This window comes from Nesoenas mayeri (assembly GCF_963082525.1).
Source record: "Nesoenas mayeri genome assembly, chromosome: 14".
In the NCBI taxonomy this organism is placed as follows: domain Eukaryota; kingdom Metazoa; phylum Chordata; class Aves; order Columbiformes; family Columbidae; genus Nesoenas; species Nesoenas mayeri.
The window spans coordinates 15,561,352-15,584,022 of record NC_137556.1 but is presented as its reverse complement, the minus strand read 5'-3'; the positions used below and the strand labels follow the sequence as shown (position 1 = coordinate 15,584,022).

Sequence of the window (22,671 nt, the reverse complement as noted above, 5' to 3'; positions counted from 1 at the left end):
TTTTGCTTGGGTGCAGCCTTTGGTAAAGGGAGCTGACTCATGTCTGAATGAAATCTTTGCTCCAGTCTTGTGCAGGACTTGACTGATTGCCTCTTCATAGCCATCTATTTGATTAATAATAAATAATGTCTTCTGGTAATTTAAGCTAATTGAGGTTTTGGCAATATTTGCGTACTGGGAAGGAGAGATCAGCAGGTCCTTACTTCCCTAATTAACCTGTGTTAGGGTGAGAGCTGAGCTTCTATGTGAATGCAGAAATCCCCAGACTTCTGTGGAAAACACAAACGTTGATTTTAGTGGTTGTAGGTTCAACCATGCTGAAAGTTAACCTTTCATTGTGTTAAGTCTGAGTGCCACAACACCCTTCTATTAATTTAAGAGCTCGACTGGTCTAAAACTAACCTCATAAGGCAAACACTGCTTTTCTGTGAGCCAGGTCCCAAGGCCAAGGTGGGAGCTGGTGTCTGGATCAAAGGGAATGTTGTGCACCTAGAGGAGAGAGATGGAATCGTCTTTGGATCACATTAGCTGGAACACTGACTCAGCCAGCAGAGTGCTCCGGTGATCAAGCTTTTAGGTGTTTTGGGACAGATAATTTCAACCTGTTGATAGACTCAAGCATTTCAAGGGCTGTTTCAGGGCTGGAGGTGATTCAGCAGCCTGACCAAGAGTTGGTGCCCTCATTGACTCTTATCTCAGGATTAAATAGGAATTGCCTGTGTGCCAAGATCTCTCAGTTCTCAAGAGCACTATGTGATCAAGCAGTAGTTGTCTGACAGCATTTAAAAAATACAGGTTACAGCATGTTAACACAGTAGATTGTTCACAGAGTAGCTTTGGTTTCTTGAGCAGAGGACTGGTAAGATGGAGCATATCTGAGAGCTTTATGGGAAGTAAAAATAGAAAATGGAAACATTACGGCTTGTATTGTGGAGAAAGGCTGTTATAACATTTCTTCTGAGACACGAAGTATATCAAGTCTGTAAAGTTTGGGGTGGTTTTAGTTTGTTTTTGTATGTTGCATATTGGCTCTTTGCCTAAATGGTATCGCATAGGATTTTCTTTTATATTTTTCTATAAATGCCTGTCAGAAGATGTATTACACTAAAAATTTAAACCCACACAGCAATATGATATTTCAAATGACACTGCAGCAGTAATGCAGAAAAGATTAGAAATGGAAGTTAAGATTTAATGTGGGAATAGTCATGATTAATGACAGACGTCAGGGTTTGCTTCAGTTAAGAGTGCCTTTGAATTGGTTGGATTGATTAGTCATACATGGAGCAGGTATGGTAGTTTTTGGTTTTCTCTTTTGGAGAAGACAGAGCAAGGGAAATGACCCAAGTTACAAAAGAAAAATAATCCTAATTGTATGGCAGGAGGCTGCATTGATTATGTGCAACGCATACAGTTGACTCCTTGTCGTGGAGTAAGGTGTGAGAGGAATGTTTCACTGGGATTCACTAGTGCTGGATTCCAAAATGAATAGAAGTGAGAGGGGGGTCTTATTTTAAAATGGTAATATGTGGCTAAAAGCTTTAAAAATGTAAACTGTTATTTTTTATTCTCTGAATTCAATGCAATAGAGTTTTTCTCACTTTGATCTTAACTGGCTAGAATTTTTCAAGTCAGACTTGTTGACTGTTATCTCTTAGTCCTTTTTTTTTAATGAAGAATAAAAGATCAGAGAGGCAAAACTGGAGTAGATCTGGTATGATTTTTAAGCTTTAAATTTCTAACAAGTTCACTAAAGAATGGTCATATGTGAAATACAAACTTCTCTCACTGCGGTTTTACTTCTGCATACACCCTTTGTTCTGCTATTTCCTTTGCACGCAGTTGGATGCTGTTGCGGATGTCTTCCTTTAGAATTTTGTAGCCTGGTTTTCCTTACGAAATGAATTGTGCAGGAGGGACACCAAAGTGAGAAAATGTGGAAAACAGAAAAAGAAATCAGTGCAAAAGCAAAACCCTACGAAAGAGATAAGTTAGAGAAGACAGAAGAAAATAAGCACAAAAAATAGCCCCAGTCCTGCCTGTCAAGGGAAGGCAAGAGTCTCATTTGTTTCTGCCCAAGCTGCATACAAACAGAAACGAAAAATGCCACTGTTTTAATGATTAAAAAGAAGTATTGAAATACAGTCTATGCACTCCAATCTCTGATGAAAACTCAGCATTAGTCCTGCTTATCTCTGTAGCTGTGTTCATGGGTTTAATGGAACTGGAGAACAAATTAATATTACTTAAAACAAATGTCTTACAGCCAACTTGTAACTTCTGCCTAAAATGTTGTTCTTTTTCCTTATTGTTTGCAGTTGTGTGATGAGGAGTGAAGAGAGTATGGGAGGTGGGGGTGTGTGGACTGTCATCCGGGTAAATACGTTGTTACTTTGAAAGATTGCGACTGGCAGTTTTCAAACGCTGTTCCCTCCTACTGTACTCCAGCACTAATTATTACATTTATTACTACAGGTACAGATAAGGGAGTCAAAAGTTTCAGTCTTAATTGCACACTAGCTTGAGGCTCTTGGATCTTTCAGCAGAATGGTCCTGTGGCATCAGTTGAACAGGCTGTTATTAATTTTATTCTCATTATTAAACTGAAGATTGCTAAACATCAGTTTTTGTTGTTTAGCCCTTATATTTCATTTTGCTCCACTACAGTATCTGTACATGTCTTTAATCTCTTTGAAATATGTGCTTGATTTTTATATTTCAGTTTTGTGTTCATCAAATGCCAATATCCTTACTGGCCAAAAACATATTAAGGGTAATAAAAAGCTCTTTATATCAGTCAGGCAGTGGATATAATATGATGTATAATGGATAACACTAGATGCAGGTGAAGTTAAAGAATTTATGAGTAAACCAAGTGTTATAATTTTTCGTGGCTCAGAACTACGTAATTTTAGGGTGCTCTGAAGGAGGTGGCAGTGTTAGGCATTTGTTGAATGGCAGAGCTTGGAGTCCGGCATGAAGAAGGGAAAGCAGTAGCAGTGTATATATATCTATATCTCTATATATCTATATATAAAATGGGCTTCAAAAAAAAATTTTCAGCAGGCTTGGGAAGCTGGTGTGTAGTCTTCTGGGAAGATAATATTAAGAAGGCTGGTGGCTGCTGGAAAGGGCGGGTGATGATCCTGATTGTACAGGAAGATAAGCACTGTCAGAGACTAATACAGATGAAATAGTGGAAGCATGTTGGGATAAGATCAGGAAGGCCAAGGTGCAAAATGAGTTATTACAACTGGCAAGGGTCTTAAGAGATGGCAATAAAATATGCTAAAAATACACTGGAAATGTGAAAGACAACAGACAAGGATTGTGAGTGCTGAGTGGCTCAGGGCTGCAGGAATGACTGATTCTTACTTTAGCCTTCAAAAAAACAGTTGATATGACTTTTTTCTTTATACAATTAATTACCACAAGGAAAGAGAACAATAGATGGAAACAATGGATAAACAATATTTAGATAAGTCAGACATGATTCAATTCATATTGCCTAAATCTCTGCAATCTTTTAGCAGTTAGAATTTATTGCTGAGAGCTTGGGAAGAGCAATTACTGTACCTGTAACATGGTATGGAGAATGGGCAATTCATAGGCCAACCAGCCTGACTTTCCTGAACAGACAGATACCAGCATAAACTATGGGGAAAAGCCCAACTGTTTGAGAGATGAGCTAATTTTTAAATTATTTCCTCTTCTCTGCCCACCCAACAAGCAATACACCCTAACTAGCCAGCTTTGTTTTGTCAAAATTCAAACATGCAAAAACCCACAACAAAAGAAACAAAAAAAATCCCACTTGTGCTTTCATTAGCAAAACTTTCCTAGTGGGAATGTTGGAAACAGTAGATGCAGTGCTGCTTTATTAGGTTTTCTTTTGAAATTACTATACCTGACATTTTAGAACAAAAGTAAGGAAATATACAGTTGAAATTGCTGTTAAAGTTCTATTAAAAAAACCCAAAACAAACCAACCCATTTAAATACATCACCCAGATCTACTATCAGCTGAATCTGGTGATACATTGCTCTGGTTAGGTGTATTCAGCTGGGGACTTTGCTGTTTTACAGTTGGTGAGATAAATCAGCAGAAATTGAGATTAGGAGCCTGACAGCTCTGTACAACTTCATAGAAGGAGGGTTCATATTCAGTATCATACAAAGACCAGTAGTATCCTGGAAGGGAGGTTAGAGACTGTTTTTCCTTCCATTGGTGTTGTCTGAGCTCTTACAACTAGCTTTCCAAAGTGCTTTTATCTAATTAGCTTATTAGTGATAATTTTTCATCCTTTTCCCTGTCACCAGCTTGTCAGTGATTATGTGCAGCACCTGGTGGGTTTATAGTTTTGGTTTATTGAGATTTTGCATTTTGTTGGATTTTTCGTTGTTGATTTGAGATCATGAAGTGTCATCAGTTTGAGTCTTTAAATTTCATTATTTTTTTCAAACTACCTTCCTGTGCAGTCTGGATGTTTCAAAGCTGTATAAAATACTTGCTCTCAACACTGTCTGAGAGACTTTAAATGTCAGCTGATTTGCTGCATTTTTATTCAGATAAATTCTGTGCAAACATGAACCTAAACAGTGGATTTTCAGAATATAAAATAGTGGAACAAGCATGTTGTTACTATTCTTCCAAACCAGCTACTTTATGTTTTTATTCATGGCTTTTAAAAAAAAAATGATTCCCACTTCCCAGTGTAGAACCAGCCGGGCATCACATTTCCTGTATTGATCCATTCATTGAACTTCTAAAGCAGCTGTGAGACTACAGGACTCTTCATATATCAGCAATTTTTTCAAGTTGCTGGAGATTGTGAGAGCTTCAGTTACGAGGTGTCCCATGGTGACAACCGCGGGTTTACACGGTGCAATCTGGAATTTGGATCCTCTATGTCCTATCTGCATTTTGGGCTTCTTCATTTTGACAGATGTGTCCAATACTCTTTTTCATCCATGAGAGAGCACATTTCTGAGATTGGAGTATATTGGTGAAGCTGTTACGTGACCTTTACAGTCAGGACTATGATTCTTGTATTTCTCTCAAAGAGTTCCAGAACCTCCACGGTGCTTATATGCTCTTTAGTCCAAGGAAAATATTTTGATGCTTTTTGAAAGCAGCTGGCTCTTAGACACACTGTTTTGTAGAGAATGTTTGCAAAAAAACCTCAGCAAAACAGTTTTGCCATGCAGGTGTTGTATGGTTGCTGACATTTAATGTGCTTTAGTCATTCTTCAGTACTAACTGAAATATTTAGGATTTTTTAGTGGATTTAAGCAAACTTTATAACTGTCATTCTGAAACAAATTCATAATGTTTTGGCTTTTTCAACTCAGTCCATAACTTAAGCAAGTTGCTAACTCTCTTTATATTAATTTGTTTATACTGAACCATCTGGTTTTTATCATCTTACATTAAGCCTCATTTATGAGACTAATAGTGTGATATTATCCCAACAGTTTCTTGACTCCATTGCCTTAAATCCTGCTCTCTGTTTTTGTCTGCCTCACCAGTTCAGTGTAATCTGTATCCCTCTCTGAAATCTCTCTTTTATTTACATGTTTTTCTGTTGCAGATTATATACTGCATATTTAAATGCTCTGGGAAAACAACTGATGTTTTATCTATTAAAAATACTAAATAGTTTTGTGGCTTTTCTGAATCCAATTTAGTATGTGACTTCTGGGAGGTAGACGTGACAAAGACTGGAACTTGATCATCTGCATTAATCGCCTCCTTGACCTTTGGTAAAAATGAGGTGTCATTCAGCAGCCCTGGCCTGGAGCTGCCACTGAGTCAGCTCTGAGGCGATTAAATACTTGGTGCTTCTGCTGAAATCAGCAGTAACAGCACAGCTGACACTTACTTCTCATTGCTGTTGGAAAGGGAATGGCTTTTCCTGGGCTGGTGCCTCAGAACAGAAATGTATATGTGTCCCATGTCTGAGCCAAAAGTTCGCTTCACTTTCCTCATCTCCAGTGGCAGACTCGATCATCTAATACACGTTGCTATGCTGAGACCCAAGCCAAGAGGTCCTGTGCCTGAAGCACAAGCAGTAGGACACACTGTATTCATTCAGAAAATGCACAAGTGCCCCTTAGGATGGCAGTTTTTGGAGGACTAAGCCATCTTGTATAAATCAGTTCCTCAGTTTGGGCTGAATGTTTACTTGAGGGCTGTTGGCAGCATATTCTGCTGCTCTGGAAGAGACTCTGGAGTGCAGCACTGTTACAGCTTTACAGAACAAAAGCTGCTAGGAACCATTGCAGTTGGTTGGGAATTTTTGTGCACTGCAAGAATGAGAAAGCTGAGAATGTTCTGTGGCTGCAAGCACAGCATCAGCCCTGCCAGGATCACTTGATTCTTCCAGTCTAAGTGATTTGCTTGTATGGAGTTATTTGGGCAAGAATCAGACAACAGATAGTACTTCTACCTGACCACAAAAAAAACCCCAAATATTTTCTTGAGGTATGGGTGTGTACTTGAATTCGCTTATAGTATTTGCCTATAGTGTGTTGAGTCTCCACGTTAACATGCTACTTCTGAAGAGTAAATGATTGAGCCATATCATAACACATTCAAAAGTTCTGTTCATTGGTGCTATGTCATTGCTCTATTGAAAGCAGCTGAGGAGGCAATGAATTATTTCCTGTTCACTAGTGAGGCATGAAGAACCATTTCAGAGGCTGTAGAGGGGAACATCAGTAGCTATAAAAGGAACAATGGATACTTTTCAACTTTTTATCTATGAAAAGGCACTAAAACTTTTATAAGCTGTTTTAAAGCTTCTACTAATATATTTATTCAGCTGTCTCAGTGCTGTATTCTGAATGAATTGCCTGATAGAGAATTTCTCCTACAGATTTAATTTCTGTTGTCACAGTCTGTCTGATAAATGTGCATTTGCAGAAGGCTTAGAAAACCAAACCCAGATGCCCCAAAAACAACCATGCAGTTATTCCTTTAGAGGGCTGGCTATTCTTTTATGCCAAGTCGAAGGCAAAAACTTTTATATGATAAGGTCAGAGTTGAGGAATCTTGATCAGCTTTTGCTGTCAGCACTGAAGCACATCAGTGCCCTTGCCCATAGGAATTCAATTCTACCTTGGTTAGCCAGACATCTCGGTTTTGCAGTTGTAACTCCCTGGTTTTCCAGCCACTGGCACATAAGGATAAAAGGGTGCTGGTTCCCATACTCCTGTCGTTGGTTTCAGGATCATAAAAAAGAAAATAACATTATATTTAAGTAAAGGCATCAAGTGTTTACTCATACAACAATACCTCTATGTAGCAAGCTTAATATAGTCTTAAAATAAAAAAAACCAAACACTGTAAGGGCAAAATCTGTGGTGCCAAAACACTAGACAGGCCAGATAGTTTATTTACTCACATTGTTCAGAGTTTATTTACTCACATTGTTCAGAGTTTATTTACTCACACTGTTTATCTGTTTCATCCTAGCTGTGTATTTTATAGGCTGCAGGAAGGACAGACTCTACATTATTCTGGGGATGCAAGATTCAGCCATGCTTGTGGGGATTTTCTTCAAAAAAACCCAGAGTAATTCAATTTCAAGGCCTGTCTAGTCATTATCTTTTTGTCAATCTATATATCACAAGAATACTTGATGTGAGACATTTGTTCATCGCAACTATTTCATGAGCCAAGAGGTGGTCATTATTTTCTGTAGACTAGGCTTAAAGTCTGGCCCTGTGGTTTCAGGCTGCCGAGGCTGCCAGCCGTGTGGAATTAGGGCTCATGTGGAGTCTCCAAAAAGAAATCAATATTTCCTTCTGCATTTACTTCAAAAATAAGCATGTCCAATGTTTCAAAATGTTGCAGCGGAGAGAAAATTATGCAGTGCTTTAGCAAACGTGATTCTTTTTCTCAACTTTAAGCTTTTTTTGTAAACACCTCTTTAGTACAGTGTACTGTCTCATTTGATTTTAAGGCATATGAATAAAATTATTTTAAAACTACTAAAAGAATTTTTATAAGAATGGCCTTGAGTCTAACTGGACTAAACAGCCTGTATTTACTTTATTCGGGCTGTCTTGTTTGAAGTGTGGTACCAATACTTTATTGAAGAAATGGAGCCTTGAAAACAACTATCTCCCCTGCCCCCCTCTGTAATATTAATCTTGTGTTATCTTTTTGCTAAAGCTGAAGTATTTTCAGGTGCTCTCTTTACTTGCTCTTGGTGCTGAATGCAGAATAACTTGTTCAGCATGCTGAGACTTTCTGAAAATCTGCCTGGAATTATAAGAGGAAAGAAGTAGAAAGTACCTCTTTAAACAGTAGGTTTTCCTAGATAAGGCAAGCACAGTAAAGCGTATCTAGCAAAGATCATATCAGATTTTTTGATTTATTATAGGCAGAAGTATGTGATCAGAGAAAAAAAGGGACATACCTGTGCTGGTTTGGGTATGGCAATGTGTGAATGTTTGTATCCATCTGACAGCTTAATTTCTGTGTAAATGTCATATGGCACTTATAGGGAAAGGAGTGCAGGGTGTAATGAGACTACTTGTATTTATTTAAGCGATGTATAGATATTTTTAGCAAGCTTTGAAAGGACAGCTTGTCAGTCCTTCAACTTTGACAAGATTGTTTTTTTTTGTTGTTGTTGCCATTTCTTCTAGTGCAGCATAATAAAAAATAGACTCTTTAATCTGTATTTTGTTATTTTACTTGGAAGTTGAGTGTAGTCACCTCTCTCTGTCTGATCTTTGCTATCTTTTCCCTTTCTGTTGATAATCTTGAGAGTGTGGGCAATAGGGGTCAACAAGAGAAGAACATCTAATGTTGCAACTCCCCAATATAATTTATATTCATCAAAGCTGACACTGAAGTCTCATAGCAGCACAGAAAATGAAACCTTACTCCAGGAGATCTAAACAACAAAAAACCCTATATGCACTCTTTAACATTTTTACTGTTTACAAACACTTTAGGGGGGAAAAATAAACTTACAGTTTGCTTGGCAGATCCTCTGTTCCCCTTGAGCTTCTGAGGAACCTGTGAGGTGATTCCCAATGTCACCTTCTGACCGAGAGCAGCTGTGTGCTCATGCACCAGCTGTGTGTCCTGCCTGGGGTCTGGATGGCAGACCTGCACCCCTGCTGCGTGAACAAGGCAGAACCACCTCCAATCTATACTTATCATTATTTTTCATCCATTAAAACCTTTTCTGACTTCAAGCCAGCTTGTACATTGAGACTCATCCACTTAACCTGAAATGCTATTTTTTTTTTTTCTGTTATGGAAATGACCCAAAGCAAAGTATCTTCATTGTTTTGTGTGGCTTCTGAACAGCAAATAGTTTAGAAGACCTCCAGCTGGCTTTTTGTGAAGTTTTTCCTCATTTCCTTATTTTAAAAACAAACAATAACAACACAGGGACAAAACCAAACCCCAAACAAACAAATAATAATTAAAAAACCCCACAAAACTTAAAACTAAGGCCAAAGTACCAGTTACTCAGTTGGAAGCTGTTTTTTTGTGATGTGCAGTGGGTTAATGCATTGAGTGAGGAACCTTTGGGAACCAGAGTCTTCTCTATGTTAACTGCTGCTTTGAGGACAAGGTAATAAAAATCGCATGAGACAGCAGGATACTTAAATCACAGTTGTCAGAAGTAGCCAGAAGGTACTGGTTATTGTCGATGCGTGTTAAGAACATGCTGGTGACTCAGGTGGCTTCTTGGTGAAATACTGTTCACCTTCCAACGGTAGAATTACAATAAGAATTTACAATTAGAGTATTCATCATCATCAGGGTCTAAAATCTGTTCTGGTTCTTCTTGTGTTCCTTGGATGTTCCAGTTGACTCAAGCGCTGTTACTGTGGTCTGAGCATCAGCACTGGTGAAATCTGTTTGTAGTCAAACAGATTGCAAGGATGAAGTTCATCTCCAGCTGCTTGCACCACCACTTTTCTTCCCCTGGCAGGACTTTGTGTTGTGATACATGCTTGATCATCTCCTCTGCCCTGAGAAAGTGAGTTGTGTACACCTGTCACTGCTTGTATTGGAGCACTTCTCATACGAAATGTTTTGCTGCATCTCAGAAAAATAGCATTTTATTTATTGATTTATTGTAGACTTGATGGTATAATCCAATAATATTAAAAAACCCCAAACAAGCAAAAGTCCCTGAAGGCTCTATAGCTTCCTTGTGTGCTGCTGTAAGAAGCAGCATGTGTTATTAAAACTCCATACTCTGGTGAATTACAGCTTTTACAGCTGAAAAAGAACAGAAAAAATGTCCACAGAAGTTCAGTAGTAGTTCAGGAACCTTGGCACACTGTTAAAATACTTAGTTTCAACTTTAGGAGAAAGTGCAAGTGTGAAGGAAAAAAGAATATTTGTGACTTGAATGCTAAATTATCTCAGAACTGTAGAAAATAATCAGCTCTGTATAGATGGGCAAAGCAGTATTTAAAAACAACAACAGACTTCTCTGGTGCTTGTATGTTTTTTGTGTTAGTTTTCTACATTAAAATATTTGGCTTTCTTGCACTTAAATCCCCATTTTCATTTGGGTAAAAGAGGAAGCTGAGTTTGAGAGTCCAAAACAATGAAGTTTCCTAATCTGTGGGAGGTTTTTCCCCTGCACCAGCTGTTTTCACTTGGAATATCTCTTGCACAAATGGGAAATGTGACTTTATCAGAGAAAAAACATTGTGGAAAGTTTTTCTTCTATACTTGTAATGCATACATGTTGGAGGGAACTAACTTTTCATAAAATAAATCAGTTTTGGTAGAGGCAAATCTGGACACACAGCTTTCACTCTCAATAAATTTTCATCAGTACAGTGCATTGGCTTCAACAGGTATCCCTCTCTGGTTACTGTATTTTTAAGCAGTTACCATAGTCCTGCCTCACCTGTTGGTGAACTAACAAATCAGAATCTCGTCTCTTTCTCATGCCATTGCTACCAGGGTCAGCCGCACTGTCACTTTGCTGAACGACACAGGTAGAATCACATATACAGATGCATTTCACCAAAGTGTTTTATCAAGATGTAAATTCTTTCTTCGTTTTTCTGGAAATAATTCTTCTCCTACACCTTTTTTTTTTTAAGAGCCTCCATTACACTGCCTGAATCTTAACCAGTTCAGCAGGTTATTTTTCCCCCGGTATATTTCTAGTAAATAACCATCTAGATTGGGCATGTTGAGCAAGTGTTGCTGATGTTAATAACTGCTATTTTCTATCATCCTGGTTGAATTTTGACTTGCCGATCATGATGAAAAGCAAACTCTGACAGTGTTCCATAGTAACGTTGGAAAATGCATATAATGGGTTAATATTTCAGCCTTCCTATTTTTTATAATCATTGTGCTACATTAATGAGAATAACTTTTTTCCACTGAATTTTTGCTGTGGATGATAGTGGTTCATCAGCTGTGAGGGGGAAAAAGCCTCTACTAGTTGTGTCCCAAGTGCCAAATACTGCGTGCAGAAAGCATCTTATGTTCCTCCTGTTTCCAGCTGCAATTTGAAAACTGGCTGAGAAAAACAGAGTCATTTTCAGAGAACAGAAAATGTGTCTATATATGATTCAGAGTAGTGCTAAGAGTCTTGGCGCTAGAAACAAGCATGTCTCTATTGTGAAATCTCTTTGTCCTAAGCATGCAAACTTCTGTGATTCTGGGAGATTAACGCATTTAGTAAGACTTAATAGATTTTTTTCTACTATATAATTGTGTTATTTATGTTGTGACTTTCTTTCCTTAACAGTTTCATCATGTATGCCGATGTCAGGCAGGTAGCCTTTCTTCAGTGGCATATTTATTTCAATGTAAAGCAAAGCTAAGATTTGAGTTAAATACAAAAACTTCTAATATAAGCTTATATTTTGTGCAAATATTTCACTATATGCAATTAGTATTAGATATTTAGAGTACAAACTTTGTAATATCTGTGTGTATCTTTTGTTTACAGGTGATTTTTTCCCCCTTCCCCAAAAGCAGAGAGATCCATGGTAACAAATACCTCTTTGGACCAACCCAAAACTTCTTTTCTTGACAGATTATATGCCATGAATCCATACTGTATCAGTAATGAAGTATGTAAAGGGTGTGTCTGCCAGTAATGGTGTATATGGATCTGGCTCCAACTGGTCTCAATCAGCCAGAAGATTAGGACTCTGACTAAAAAGTGGAGCAGGAGTTCAGTAGTAAACTTGAATCGTAGTTCTGTAAAGCAACTGTACCTCAGAAAACCCAAGGAAACAATAGACAGTAACTCAGTCTGTGTTCTTAAGAGGTATTTTCAGGCATTCCTGGGCATCAATTCTATATTTTGTCATCATGTAATGGATTGCCATCCACAGTGGGTGCCATTCAGTTTTCTGGAATGCCTGCCCTTGGATTGACATCTAGAGTGTTAAAAATTACAAAATGCAGATAAAGACAGGCAGAACAAAGGCACTTGAATATCTTGCAACCCTCTGTGCTAGATATTTATTTTATACTGCCAAGCAGAAAGAACAGAAACATACTGACTAATTTTTACCAGAACAATAATCAGACATCCACCAGTAAACATGAGCGTAGGCCAAAGGAAAGCAAAGAGGAGGCCTTTTGGGGGATAAAGTCTGCTTAAAATGACGTTGGTCTGTGTTCCTCCTGGGTCATAGTAGCACGGGAAAGTCTGGTATTTTTTGAAATTGCTTGCAATTGTTTCTATTCGTGCTTTAACTTCTTTAGAGTTCTCCGACTTGCCTGGGACATACGAGCACTGGAATAAGAAATCAAGGTGATTCATTACAACAGATACTCTAATACAGGGTTTGTAGTTAATTCAGGTTGAGTAAAACAAACATGCCAGTACTGACAAAACTTTCTGTGGTTTGGCCAGCACTCCTGGAGATTGGGTTGGTTTCCTTATGTCTACACCCCATTTGCCATTCCTTCCTGTTCCCATCAGTGCCTCTGTGTTCCCAGTTTGCAGATTCACAGGTTGGAGGAATGTTGTTGGAAGCCAATAATATATACGTGCTCAAAATAAAACTGCAGCCTTTGGGCCTGTCACTTCCTAAGTGCAATGCCAAGCTCATATTCCCAACAGAGCTCCTGGACACCAGGGCAGCAAAAATGCATCAGTTGTGCAGAAATTCCCAACTGGCTGCTCAGGGTGCAGAAAACAAAGTGGGTTTGCTGTGCAGCTCAGGAAACCATGGCTGTTGGGGGCTTCCTACTTTTACTTGGAACACAGAACTCTTTTGAGCTGTTGTAATAACACAAAGTTATTTAGTCTTCAGTGGAAATAGAATTAGACTTTGAAGAGCTCATTTGTTGTTGTTGTTGTTAATAAATTTCTTTTCTGCAGTATTATTTTGTATACATAATAATGCGTATGGGTGTTTAGCTGGAAACTGGCCAAGGCATAAATGGGATAGTTCCTGACCTGTAGGCTTATACTTGATGTAACACAAACAACAGGCAGGAAATCAGCAAATAACCTCCTCTTGCAGTGAGCAAGATTTTTGTTTCAACCTACAGTGGATAATTTCTGCTTTACCGTTTCATTTTCCATAGCTTTTCCTGAGATAGGCACTACCTTTAAGAAGATGAGAACTTGTAGTCTGAACATGTACATTTTGGATTCTGTAAGTGCTCTTGTCTTGGGCACCTGAGATCTGAATTTCACTTTATCTCTCCTTAGAGAATGTTGAGCTGGAATAAGGCCTCTGAAATACTTGTGATTTTGGAACTGAACCTGACCTTCCTTGGGCCAGTGTACTTGCAGGATCGCTTCTGGTTGTAAGGGAACAAGCCTAAAAACATTGAGCTCTTTGCTGATTCCCCAGCAGCAACGCTGGCAGAAACAAAAGGATAACCCCATACTTTTTTCCCCTTTTGCAATCTTGCAGGCACCTCTAAAGCCAAAAGAATACTGCACACCCACAATTCCATCCCAGCCGTGGTCTGCACTCTTCCTTTGGGGAAGAGATCCATAAAATCACTGATCATCTAAAATTACTGTTTTTCCTCTTCTCTGTCTAAAATGTTCCCCAACAGTATTCTCATTTTCCCTTTCTTGGCTTTCTTTATTCCCCGCTTCATATCACACACCTAAAATGGAACAAAATTGGTATTTGTCCTCTTACTAAGGACAGTTTTTAACTTAAGGTCTCTTCTGTGACAATTCAATAAGCAACTGAGCAACCCACAGTTTATAAAGTATTTCTTTCCATCGGTCTTCACCTTGGAGACTTACATATTTTTAAATGTTCATAGATGTTAAGAAATTACACCAACTAAACATGAATATTTAACAAGTATTAACTTAATGTTTGATGTAATGCTCAAAGCAAAATCCAAATCTGTGTAATTTCTGGAATATTTAAAAAAATACCTTGGCCTAAGTACAAACATTAACATGTAAAAGACAAACAGCTCCTACACTTACTTTGCCATTTGGTTTAAAAACAATCACCCCTTCCCCTCGAAGGTGTTAGATAGCAGTAGGGTGATTATTCAGTCTATATTACAAGTACCTTAGGATTTCTTTCCAGTGTATCTTCAGTCTGGTACAGCATAACATCTTGTCCTGAGGCTGTCAGGTTAACCCACACCTGCAGACAGGGATAAGGGAAGATATCCTCGTCCTCCGAGCCTTCGCTGTTTGGGCAGAGAACTTTGTCCTTGATGTTGACTTTGAGTACCTTGCACACAGTTTCTGCTGTCCAAACACTACAAAAACAAAACAGAAGTTTTGAAATGCATTAGCAGCATCTGCTAGGAGTCGCGTGCTGGAGATGCATGTGTGCCAGGCACAGGTGGTGGCACAGCTGGAGTGCACATCTGGATATCGCAGCTGCATGGTCCCAGCATGATGAGCTCTGCCCATCCCAGATCTGTGGCTGATGAAGGGCTGCTCTGGGCAGCAGGGCAGGAAAGCAATTGTTGTTGTTTTTGTTCATTTCACCTTCTGTGGTGTGAAGTCGGATTCTAACTCCATCTGTTCATCAGCGACAAGTATTATTCAAGGAAGAAAAATTGCTATGGATTTAATATTTGGTAGTAAATATTTGGAAGTGCAGTACACTAGTAGAGCTTGACATTATTTGAAATCTGGCTTAGCATAGCGGAACTTGCTATTTCTCATAAATATGTAATTCAATAATTCACAGAACTCAGATTGCTTCCCATGTTTTCCCCCTCTTTTCCTTTGCTTTTCTTCATTACATGGACATTTTGCATGAAGATGCAGCAGGATTTTGTCTGGCAGAAGTTAATTTTTTGCTGTTACTTTTCTCAAAAGTTACTCTTTTATTATTGAAACCACAGCAAGCTTTTGCTTACAGCAATACACTTTGGTGGCAAAAAACCCCCCATAAATAGTCTCACTTCGGTTTGTAAGAAACTAGTCTTTTTACATGTCAATATCTCTTGGCATGTAATGAGGAGACTGGAAGATATATCTAAAACAAATGTGAATTACTCTGTTTTAAAGGTAATGGTTTTCAAACACTTTTGAGTTTAAAGATGCTCTTAAGGAGAATGAGGTGGATGTACTTGCTTTCTACATCAATCTTCAAGCATGAAAAATTGAACAGAATTCTTTGTCTTGTTACTTTGTGTGGGGTTTTTTTGCAAATTGATTTTGTGTGTGGAGGCAGAACTTGCAGAATGAAATAAAAATGTGCATAATAGTAACATCTTCAGCATTCAACGTATTCTGCAACATTTGCTGTGGTAGACAGGCCTGTTGAAGGTGATAGTTGAGTGTGATGGTCGATTTGGAGATCAGATAGAGATTCTTGGATGAACAATTTTACCATGACTTCTGTTGCCCAAGTTTTTATCGTTTTATTAAAACAACACACCCTCCTTGCTGCACATGGAAAAGTGCTTTTTTTTTTTTTTGTTCTTCTTTTATGCAAGACTTAGCTTTCCATTATCTACCTTTGATAAGCATGGTTGGTTTTTGTTTAATGTGTTTCTGTAGTAAATGTTTCAGTTTAGTCTATTCTCATTCTAGCCCTGAGGATGATCATTCTCTTTCTTGTGCTCACCTGTAAATGGCTGATGACTTCTTGCCTCACTTTTTTCTTTCTCTTTTCAGTCTTAAATTCTTATGAACTCTTCAAGAACATATTGTTTACTTAATGTATTATGCACTAACATTTACTTTTGGCACCGTTTTAATAACTGTATTTGATGCTGAAAGGGAAAAGAAATAGCTCTGTATTCAAAACCAAATGCCTTTTGTTACCTCTTAGTGTAGAAAGGCACAATGGTGATCCCAATAAAAAAGTACATCATCATGGAGCAGGCGACCATGCCCAGTCCCAGGCAGAGGGCTCTTGTCTCCCCTCGCTTCTGTGCAGTCACCAGCTTTTTTGCCAACATAACTGAGAGTTGTGAAATTGGAACAATCTCTTCCTGGTATGAAACAAAATACAGAAAGGAGAAGGTAAATATGAGTAGCATCAGTTACAATTATCACAGTTGTGTAACACATTTCTGAAATATAATATATATCAAGGAGGAACAATCCCATTTTGGTAAAAAAAAGCTACAGATTAAAAAAAAAATTACTGGTTTTTTTTTTTTTTTATCAGTAGACTCCTTTTTTTACTTTCTGATATTTACCATATAGTACTTTAAAGCGTGTGTGTGGAGGCTAAGAGATGGGGTAGGAAAACCTGGTTATTTTGGGGGAGAGTTCTGTTACCAACCTGGTTGTGCAGTTGGGGCGGAAAGGAAAATGGAATAAAGGAGCAACATCGGTCCTAGATCATGAGCCCTGAGACTGTGTGGTACCTGAGTGGTAGTTCCTTATAACACAGTGGGAAACTAATGATGGACAAGTGAAAATCTGTGGTGTTAGTGAGAAATTCTTATGTGCACTAACTGTGATAAATCCTTAATTAGTTGTGTGGGAAAATGAAAAAAAGGAGAGATTGGTACTGCTACCAGGACTTGTGGAAAACATTTAGTGGTCTGGTGCTATGAATCTCTTGTCTTATATAAACCATATTGTTTACAGGGCTGTCCCAGTTACACTGAGAAATAGTGGAGTAATCAGACCACTTGGTACATGGAAAACAAGAACTGTGGGACTATTAACCAATTAATTAATAGGAAATGTTATTGCTCTACCAGTCTGTTTGAATGTCAGCCACATACACAGCAGAAATACCAGTAAGCTCATCCTTCCTAATAATCTTAAACTGCCAGACTGCTGCTTTAAGACAAATAAGGAATTTGTTTGTGTAAACTGGAAATTTTCCTAAGTGGCCAAGAGGTTTTCCCAGTACTGTGCGCTGTGTTGTTCCCCATCCTGACACCAACCGGGCTGCTGGGTGATCCTGTTTGCCTCTGCTCCCCCAGTTCAGGTGTCTGCTCTGCCCCAGAGAGAATAAGGACATATGAATTATGCAGAGAATGTTAACAAGAAAGATTGGTCTAAAAATATCTCACCAAGTGCCTCTATAAACATAAAAAAATAACTGGCTCGGTGTTCAGGCAGTGTAAATCAGAGGTGCTCACGTCACTGTTGTGTTGCTGCACCAGATTAGCTGTAAATGCAGTCCCTAAAACACATACTTCCTGCTGCATTTTTTTTATGCTTTAAAATTTAGAAGACTAGAACAATCTGTATTGCTATTTCATGCATGTGTAGAATTATGTAAGAGGCAACCCAAGTCAGTAAAGGAAACTCCATGTGCTTGGATTTTCTCCTTTCATATATAAATATTCTTATGTTCTTGTGCTGAAGATCCTGTGTTTTTTGGCTCTCGAGACAGAGGAATGCTACATGCATAGAGAAAAATATTTATTTGGAATTTCCCCATTCTTTAAAAGGTTAATTTTTTTTTTTTCAGATTAAAAGTTTGTCAGTGTCCTAGCTCTGTCGAGTGTATCAGGAAGAATGTTGAAAGAAGTAATTATTTCCTGTGGCAAAATCATTACGTCTTTGAAAAATGAAGCACTACAGAGTTCTTGATTGGCTCAGGAAGTCTCGGAATGTATTTGAATTGGAAGATGTTTAAGTACATAATGTGGGTTTTAGTCGGGCCTTCAAGAGCAGATCTAAATGTATCTTTGGCACTGATGATTGTGGGGTGCCTCTGTAATTATTAGGAAAATATAAGCTCCAAATCTTTTCATAATGTTTCCTCTCCGTAATCTTCTTCAGTCTAGTTAAATTATACAATACATTAGCTGTGCAGTTTCAATGTATAATCACTGCACTGACAGCTGCTGGTGATAATCCTAGGGATGCCATCTGCTCAGGTTTGGAATAGAGTCCTCTGCTTTGATGAGCAGACACGTTTGGTACTCGGTGGGGAGGCTCTGCCTACTCCTCCCCATCTCTCAAGGGCTTTCCAGTGCTGTGACTGTGGTCAGTTCAGCTGGGAATCTCTCTCCTGGGCTCTTCAGGCTGCTCTGATTTTGGGTACAGCAGTATTGATAGCACTGCAGAATTCATTGCATTTGCTGAAGAAAGAGTGCTAAACCCTTCTCTCAAGCTTAAGTTGGGAATAAATATTAACAATGAGCTAGTAATTTTTTTTGAGCTGGTTTATCCTACACCATATGGTGAATTTTCAGTGAGAGTTTATGTATTGCTTCCAGATGAGTATCAAGTGCTAATGCTACATCACACCAGAAGAATGGTGCAAGTCATCCGCATCTCTAAAGTGATGAGGAGCTTTTAAACAAGCCTGGACCCTTTCATCCCTAATGCCTCTACATACAAAATAACCATTTGCTCTCTCCTGTCTGTGCCAATTTAGTAGTCACCTTATTTTATTCTGAACACACCTTGTGTGGATAAAACTTGCTGGCTTTGCTGGGTGTGTAGGAGCAGCATAGTGTTCATTGCCAGGTACTACATGAAGCAGAAGGCAATCATAAGTTTTACATCCATAAATATGAGCTCTGTCCTGATTGTGCTACTGTGACAGAGCTGCACACCTTACGTGTTTACTACTGTCTCTGAGTAGAATTAGTTTGATCGCTCACACTTGCCTACCTGCTTCCATGAGTATTTTAACACTGCTTAGATAATTCTTGCTTTCTGTTTCAATCCTGCCCTCATCCTTTTCTTATCACCTGCCCCACTGCTCACACTCAGCCCTGAAGTCCAAACTGCATCTGTGTTGGCACTTGCTCCCCCCTACACACCCTCCATCTCCTCGAGCATTTATGTGTGTTTCTTGCTGGTCGGCTCTGCCAGGGGTGCAGAGGCCAGGGAACATCAGTTCATTGCAAATCAATAAGAACTCATTACTTAAAAAGCATTCTGTGCATCTGGGACCACAAATCCTGTGTGTGATACAGAATGAGGTGATGTTGAACCTCAGTGGAAATGCGCACAGGAGATTCTGCCGTGTACTCATGCAGCTGTCTTGGGTACCTGAAGCACCGATATTTTGACTGTGTAAAATGATTCAACTACATTTATTTTGTGAAATACACTGTATCATTTTGCTTTACTAATGAACTGTTTACCTGATGTGACACTCAAGTGAATTAAATAAATTAGCTTTTTTGTTTAAAAACCTATGCAGTGGTTTAAGAGCAAGTGTTAGCTTTTAAACCTGCTAGTTCTTAAAAAAAAGTTTCTTGTTCAGTTCAGCACTTCTGCAGTTTTTTCTAGAGTGCTTCTTTTGGATCCTGTGCACTGCAGGGCTGTGCAGAATGAATCCACTTTAGAGGAGTTTTGAGGGAAGCCTGAAAGAGTTGCAGTGCCTGGTTCTTCTCTTAGACAAGCACAGACCCTGGAGGAATGCTGAACACCCAAAGCCATGAAACTCCCAAGACATGCATTTACCATTTAAATGTATAAAAGCTTTGATCTCACATGGGCTGCAAACTACTAAGATTCTGTTATTTGTGAAAACATTACCATTACCTTTGCTAATAATTCTGACAATTATCAGATTGATTCCAGTTGAGAGAGAACAACACAAGTTTTCTGTAGCATGGGGGTTACCTGGGCTGTCCTCCGCAGTGCTGCAAGTCAGTAAGATTGTTGCTTCCAAAACCACTGTACCTTTTAAAACCCGAAACTATTGCATGCTCCTGAGGAAAAACAGTTGATTAAAAATAAACTTACTGTTTTAGATGAAAAGCTGCTTTCTCCGATGGAAAAACTTCTGTTACGTTACACGCTTGGGATAGTAGTGGAACTTAGTGCCGAAGGGATTTTTGTTATTTTTTTTTCCTTTCCTGTATTTCTCTTGGTTTGCTTTGCTGTGGCTGAACTCCTAACTTAGCTCCCCTATTCTGAAGCTTTCTGTAACCATAAATGGTAAGGTATGAAAGAGCACTGTCCTTTTTGAGATTAATTGCTGAAAACCAGGAAGCCACAATACCAAGACCAACTACAGCTGAAGAGACTGAGTGTTCTTGTATCCCAGGGCCCCTTTAGCACGTATCCCAGCGGATCTGTCTAAGCTGTGGCCCTGCTCCTTTTGTACAGCTCTCTAGAAATCTTGATAGGTCTTTTGAATAAGATTTAAGGAATTTATTGTATCAGTGACCAGTGGTATTGATTCTTAATGCCTAAGCTATTACCAGCTGTGTGTGAATGAGTTGTTGCAAGTAATTTTGGTCATTCGTATGCAACAGATGCTAAATTTTTTACTGTATATCAGAGTCTTATAGTCAAGAACAAAGAATCCATCAGCCATAAATACCTGAGTGTCCAGCATGCTCCTCTAGCCAAAAAGCCAAGTCTGATTCTGGGACATATAAACAGATGACTCCTAGCACAGAGATTTAGAAAAGAGTTTTTGTTGGTTGGTTTTGAGAGAGAAAGAGAGAGAGGGAAGCTTTTATTGGGAGACTAAAGGAACTGAAATGAGTTAATCCAGTAAAAGCATTAAGAGTTCTGAGCATTGTAAACAAGGGTAGGATCCCCTCTACCCGGTTTAGGTATCTAAGAATTAGCTGTTTCAGCTTGAGCTGATCTTCCAGGCTTGCTTTTGGTACGAGTTTTCAAGTTGGCTTGTTCAGAGAGTTCATGCTGTCTGAAGATAACAGATGAAACTCCCCCAAAAGGACATTTTCTATTATTATTGATGCAGAAGAGAGCACATCGAGCTAACTTGGATTCAGAAAACTGTCTGTTAGGCATTTAAAGCTGAGTAAGACGAAGCCTGCTACCATGATCTAGATTGGAAAGATTTATGACCATAGTCATTTTTTAATATTTGAGAAGTGATGTAGCTAAATTTAAAGAATGACATTTGAAGGTTAGAAAAAGAGCCTGATGAACAAAACGTGTTTCCAGATAAAACATTATCCGGTTGGGTGGAGTTTTCTATCATGTTTTGATACTTAGGTAAAAAAGACCAGATATTTCAAAGATGCAGGCTCTGGCTCAAACAGAAGCCATGACTTCCATTATTAACTTATTAAAAGTGATTTTGGGGCTGTGTGATTCAGGAGTCAAGGTAAAAGCCAAGGTAACCCCTGCCCACTGAAATTCACGAATCTCCAAATCTAGCTGTCTCTTGTGCCTGCTCTCCTTAACTGCCATGCCTAATACACACAAATCCATTTTTAGCTGTTGCACTAAGGAGTTCTACTGCAAAGTGAACACAAAACTTGTGGATTTCACAGGCAAAACAGAGATGACATCTTCAGAGTTCCTCAGGGCGCTGAAGGAGGTGGTGGCAGAGTGCTTTGGCTCACTTGGGGGTGCACGGGTGATGTATTGGAACGGACAGAAGCTGAGCTTCACGTCTGATGCCACACACCTTCTCCCTGTTCCTTTTCCTCTCACATACGCTGCAGATGTGCAAGTCCAGGTGGCTACTGGCTATGGGAACCAACCTAATAAAGTAGCCGGGGCGTGCTAAATGGAGATGCTGTGCTGATACCCACTTCTCACCGCGGGATGTTTGGAGGTGCTGCTGACACGCACCGAGCGATGTGCATGCGTGACAGCTGTATCAATAGCAAACTAAATGTTTGTTGTGTTATAAACTGTAATTCTGTATTACAGTCTAAAACAGCCTCACAGTGACACAGAGAGAGGATGTGGGGTCACTGCTGGACAGACTGAGCTCCTGAGCGCTCTCTGAGTACAAGGGGCAGAACAAACCAAGGCCAGTTTAGGGTTGGTTGGGGCTAAAGGCAGCAGCCCCTCCTGGTCTAACATCCTTTTGCAAATACCAGCTTCTAGCCAAAATAAAGAGTTTTGCAGGGGCCTTCCCAAGGTTTGCTCGAGGTGCTGTTTTAATGTTTGATCCCTGACTATAATTGGGGGAAGAAAGAGGGAAGAAATTGTCAGAGTAGGCTTTTCTGAACTTCAAATACTCTATTTTGAATCTGAACAAGTTTCTTTTCAATGTCATGCTTCCCACTTGTTTTATTCCATTGTATTAAACCCTTTGGCTAAGGCCAAAATAAATTAAATTTGAGGGATAGTTTTCCCATGGTTCTTTAAAAAACGAGCAATGCTTCAACTTGGAAAAAGCTGCTGTGCCTGTAAGTTAGTGAAGTATCTACACTTTAAATTATTATTCTCCTGAACTGCAAGAAGCTATCAGACACAGAGAATTAAGATAAATATTTCTGAGGAGTGATTTTCTCTGTAAGTGCTAGTGAAAGGAAAGTGTGGGAGAAGAATGCCTGTGGCTCTGAAAGAGAAATTGTGTAAACATTAGTATACAAGGATT

General features: G+C 39.0%; 2 protein-coding genes across 2 annotated transcripts in view; one reads left to right on the top strand and one right to left on the bottom strand.

Annotated features, from left to right (window-relative positions):
• The window catches only part of KCNIP1 (potassium voltage-gated channel interacting protein 1), a gene marked incomplete at both ends in the record, with an annotated part of 371,848 nt that overhangs the window by 17,571 nt on the left and 331,606 nt on the right, over window positions 1-22,671 (top strand). The gene's annotated exons all lie outside the window — the stretch shown is intronic.
• On the bottom strand, window positions 12,477-16,381 carry KCNMB1 (potassium calcium-activated channel subfamily M regulatory beta subunit 1; the record flags this gene model as incomplete). Its single annotated transcript, XM_080353048.1, has 3 exons — window positions 12,477-12,761; window positions 14,524-14,719; window positions 16,245-16,381. The coding sequence occupies 3 exons, from the start codon at window positions 16,379-16,381 to the stop codon at window positions 12,477-12,479; spliced, it is 618 nt and encodes a 205-aa protein (XP_080209174.1).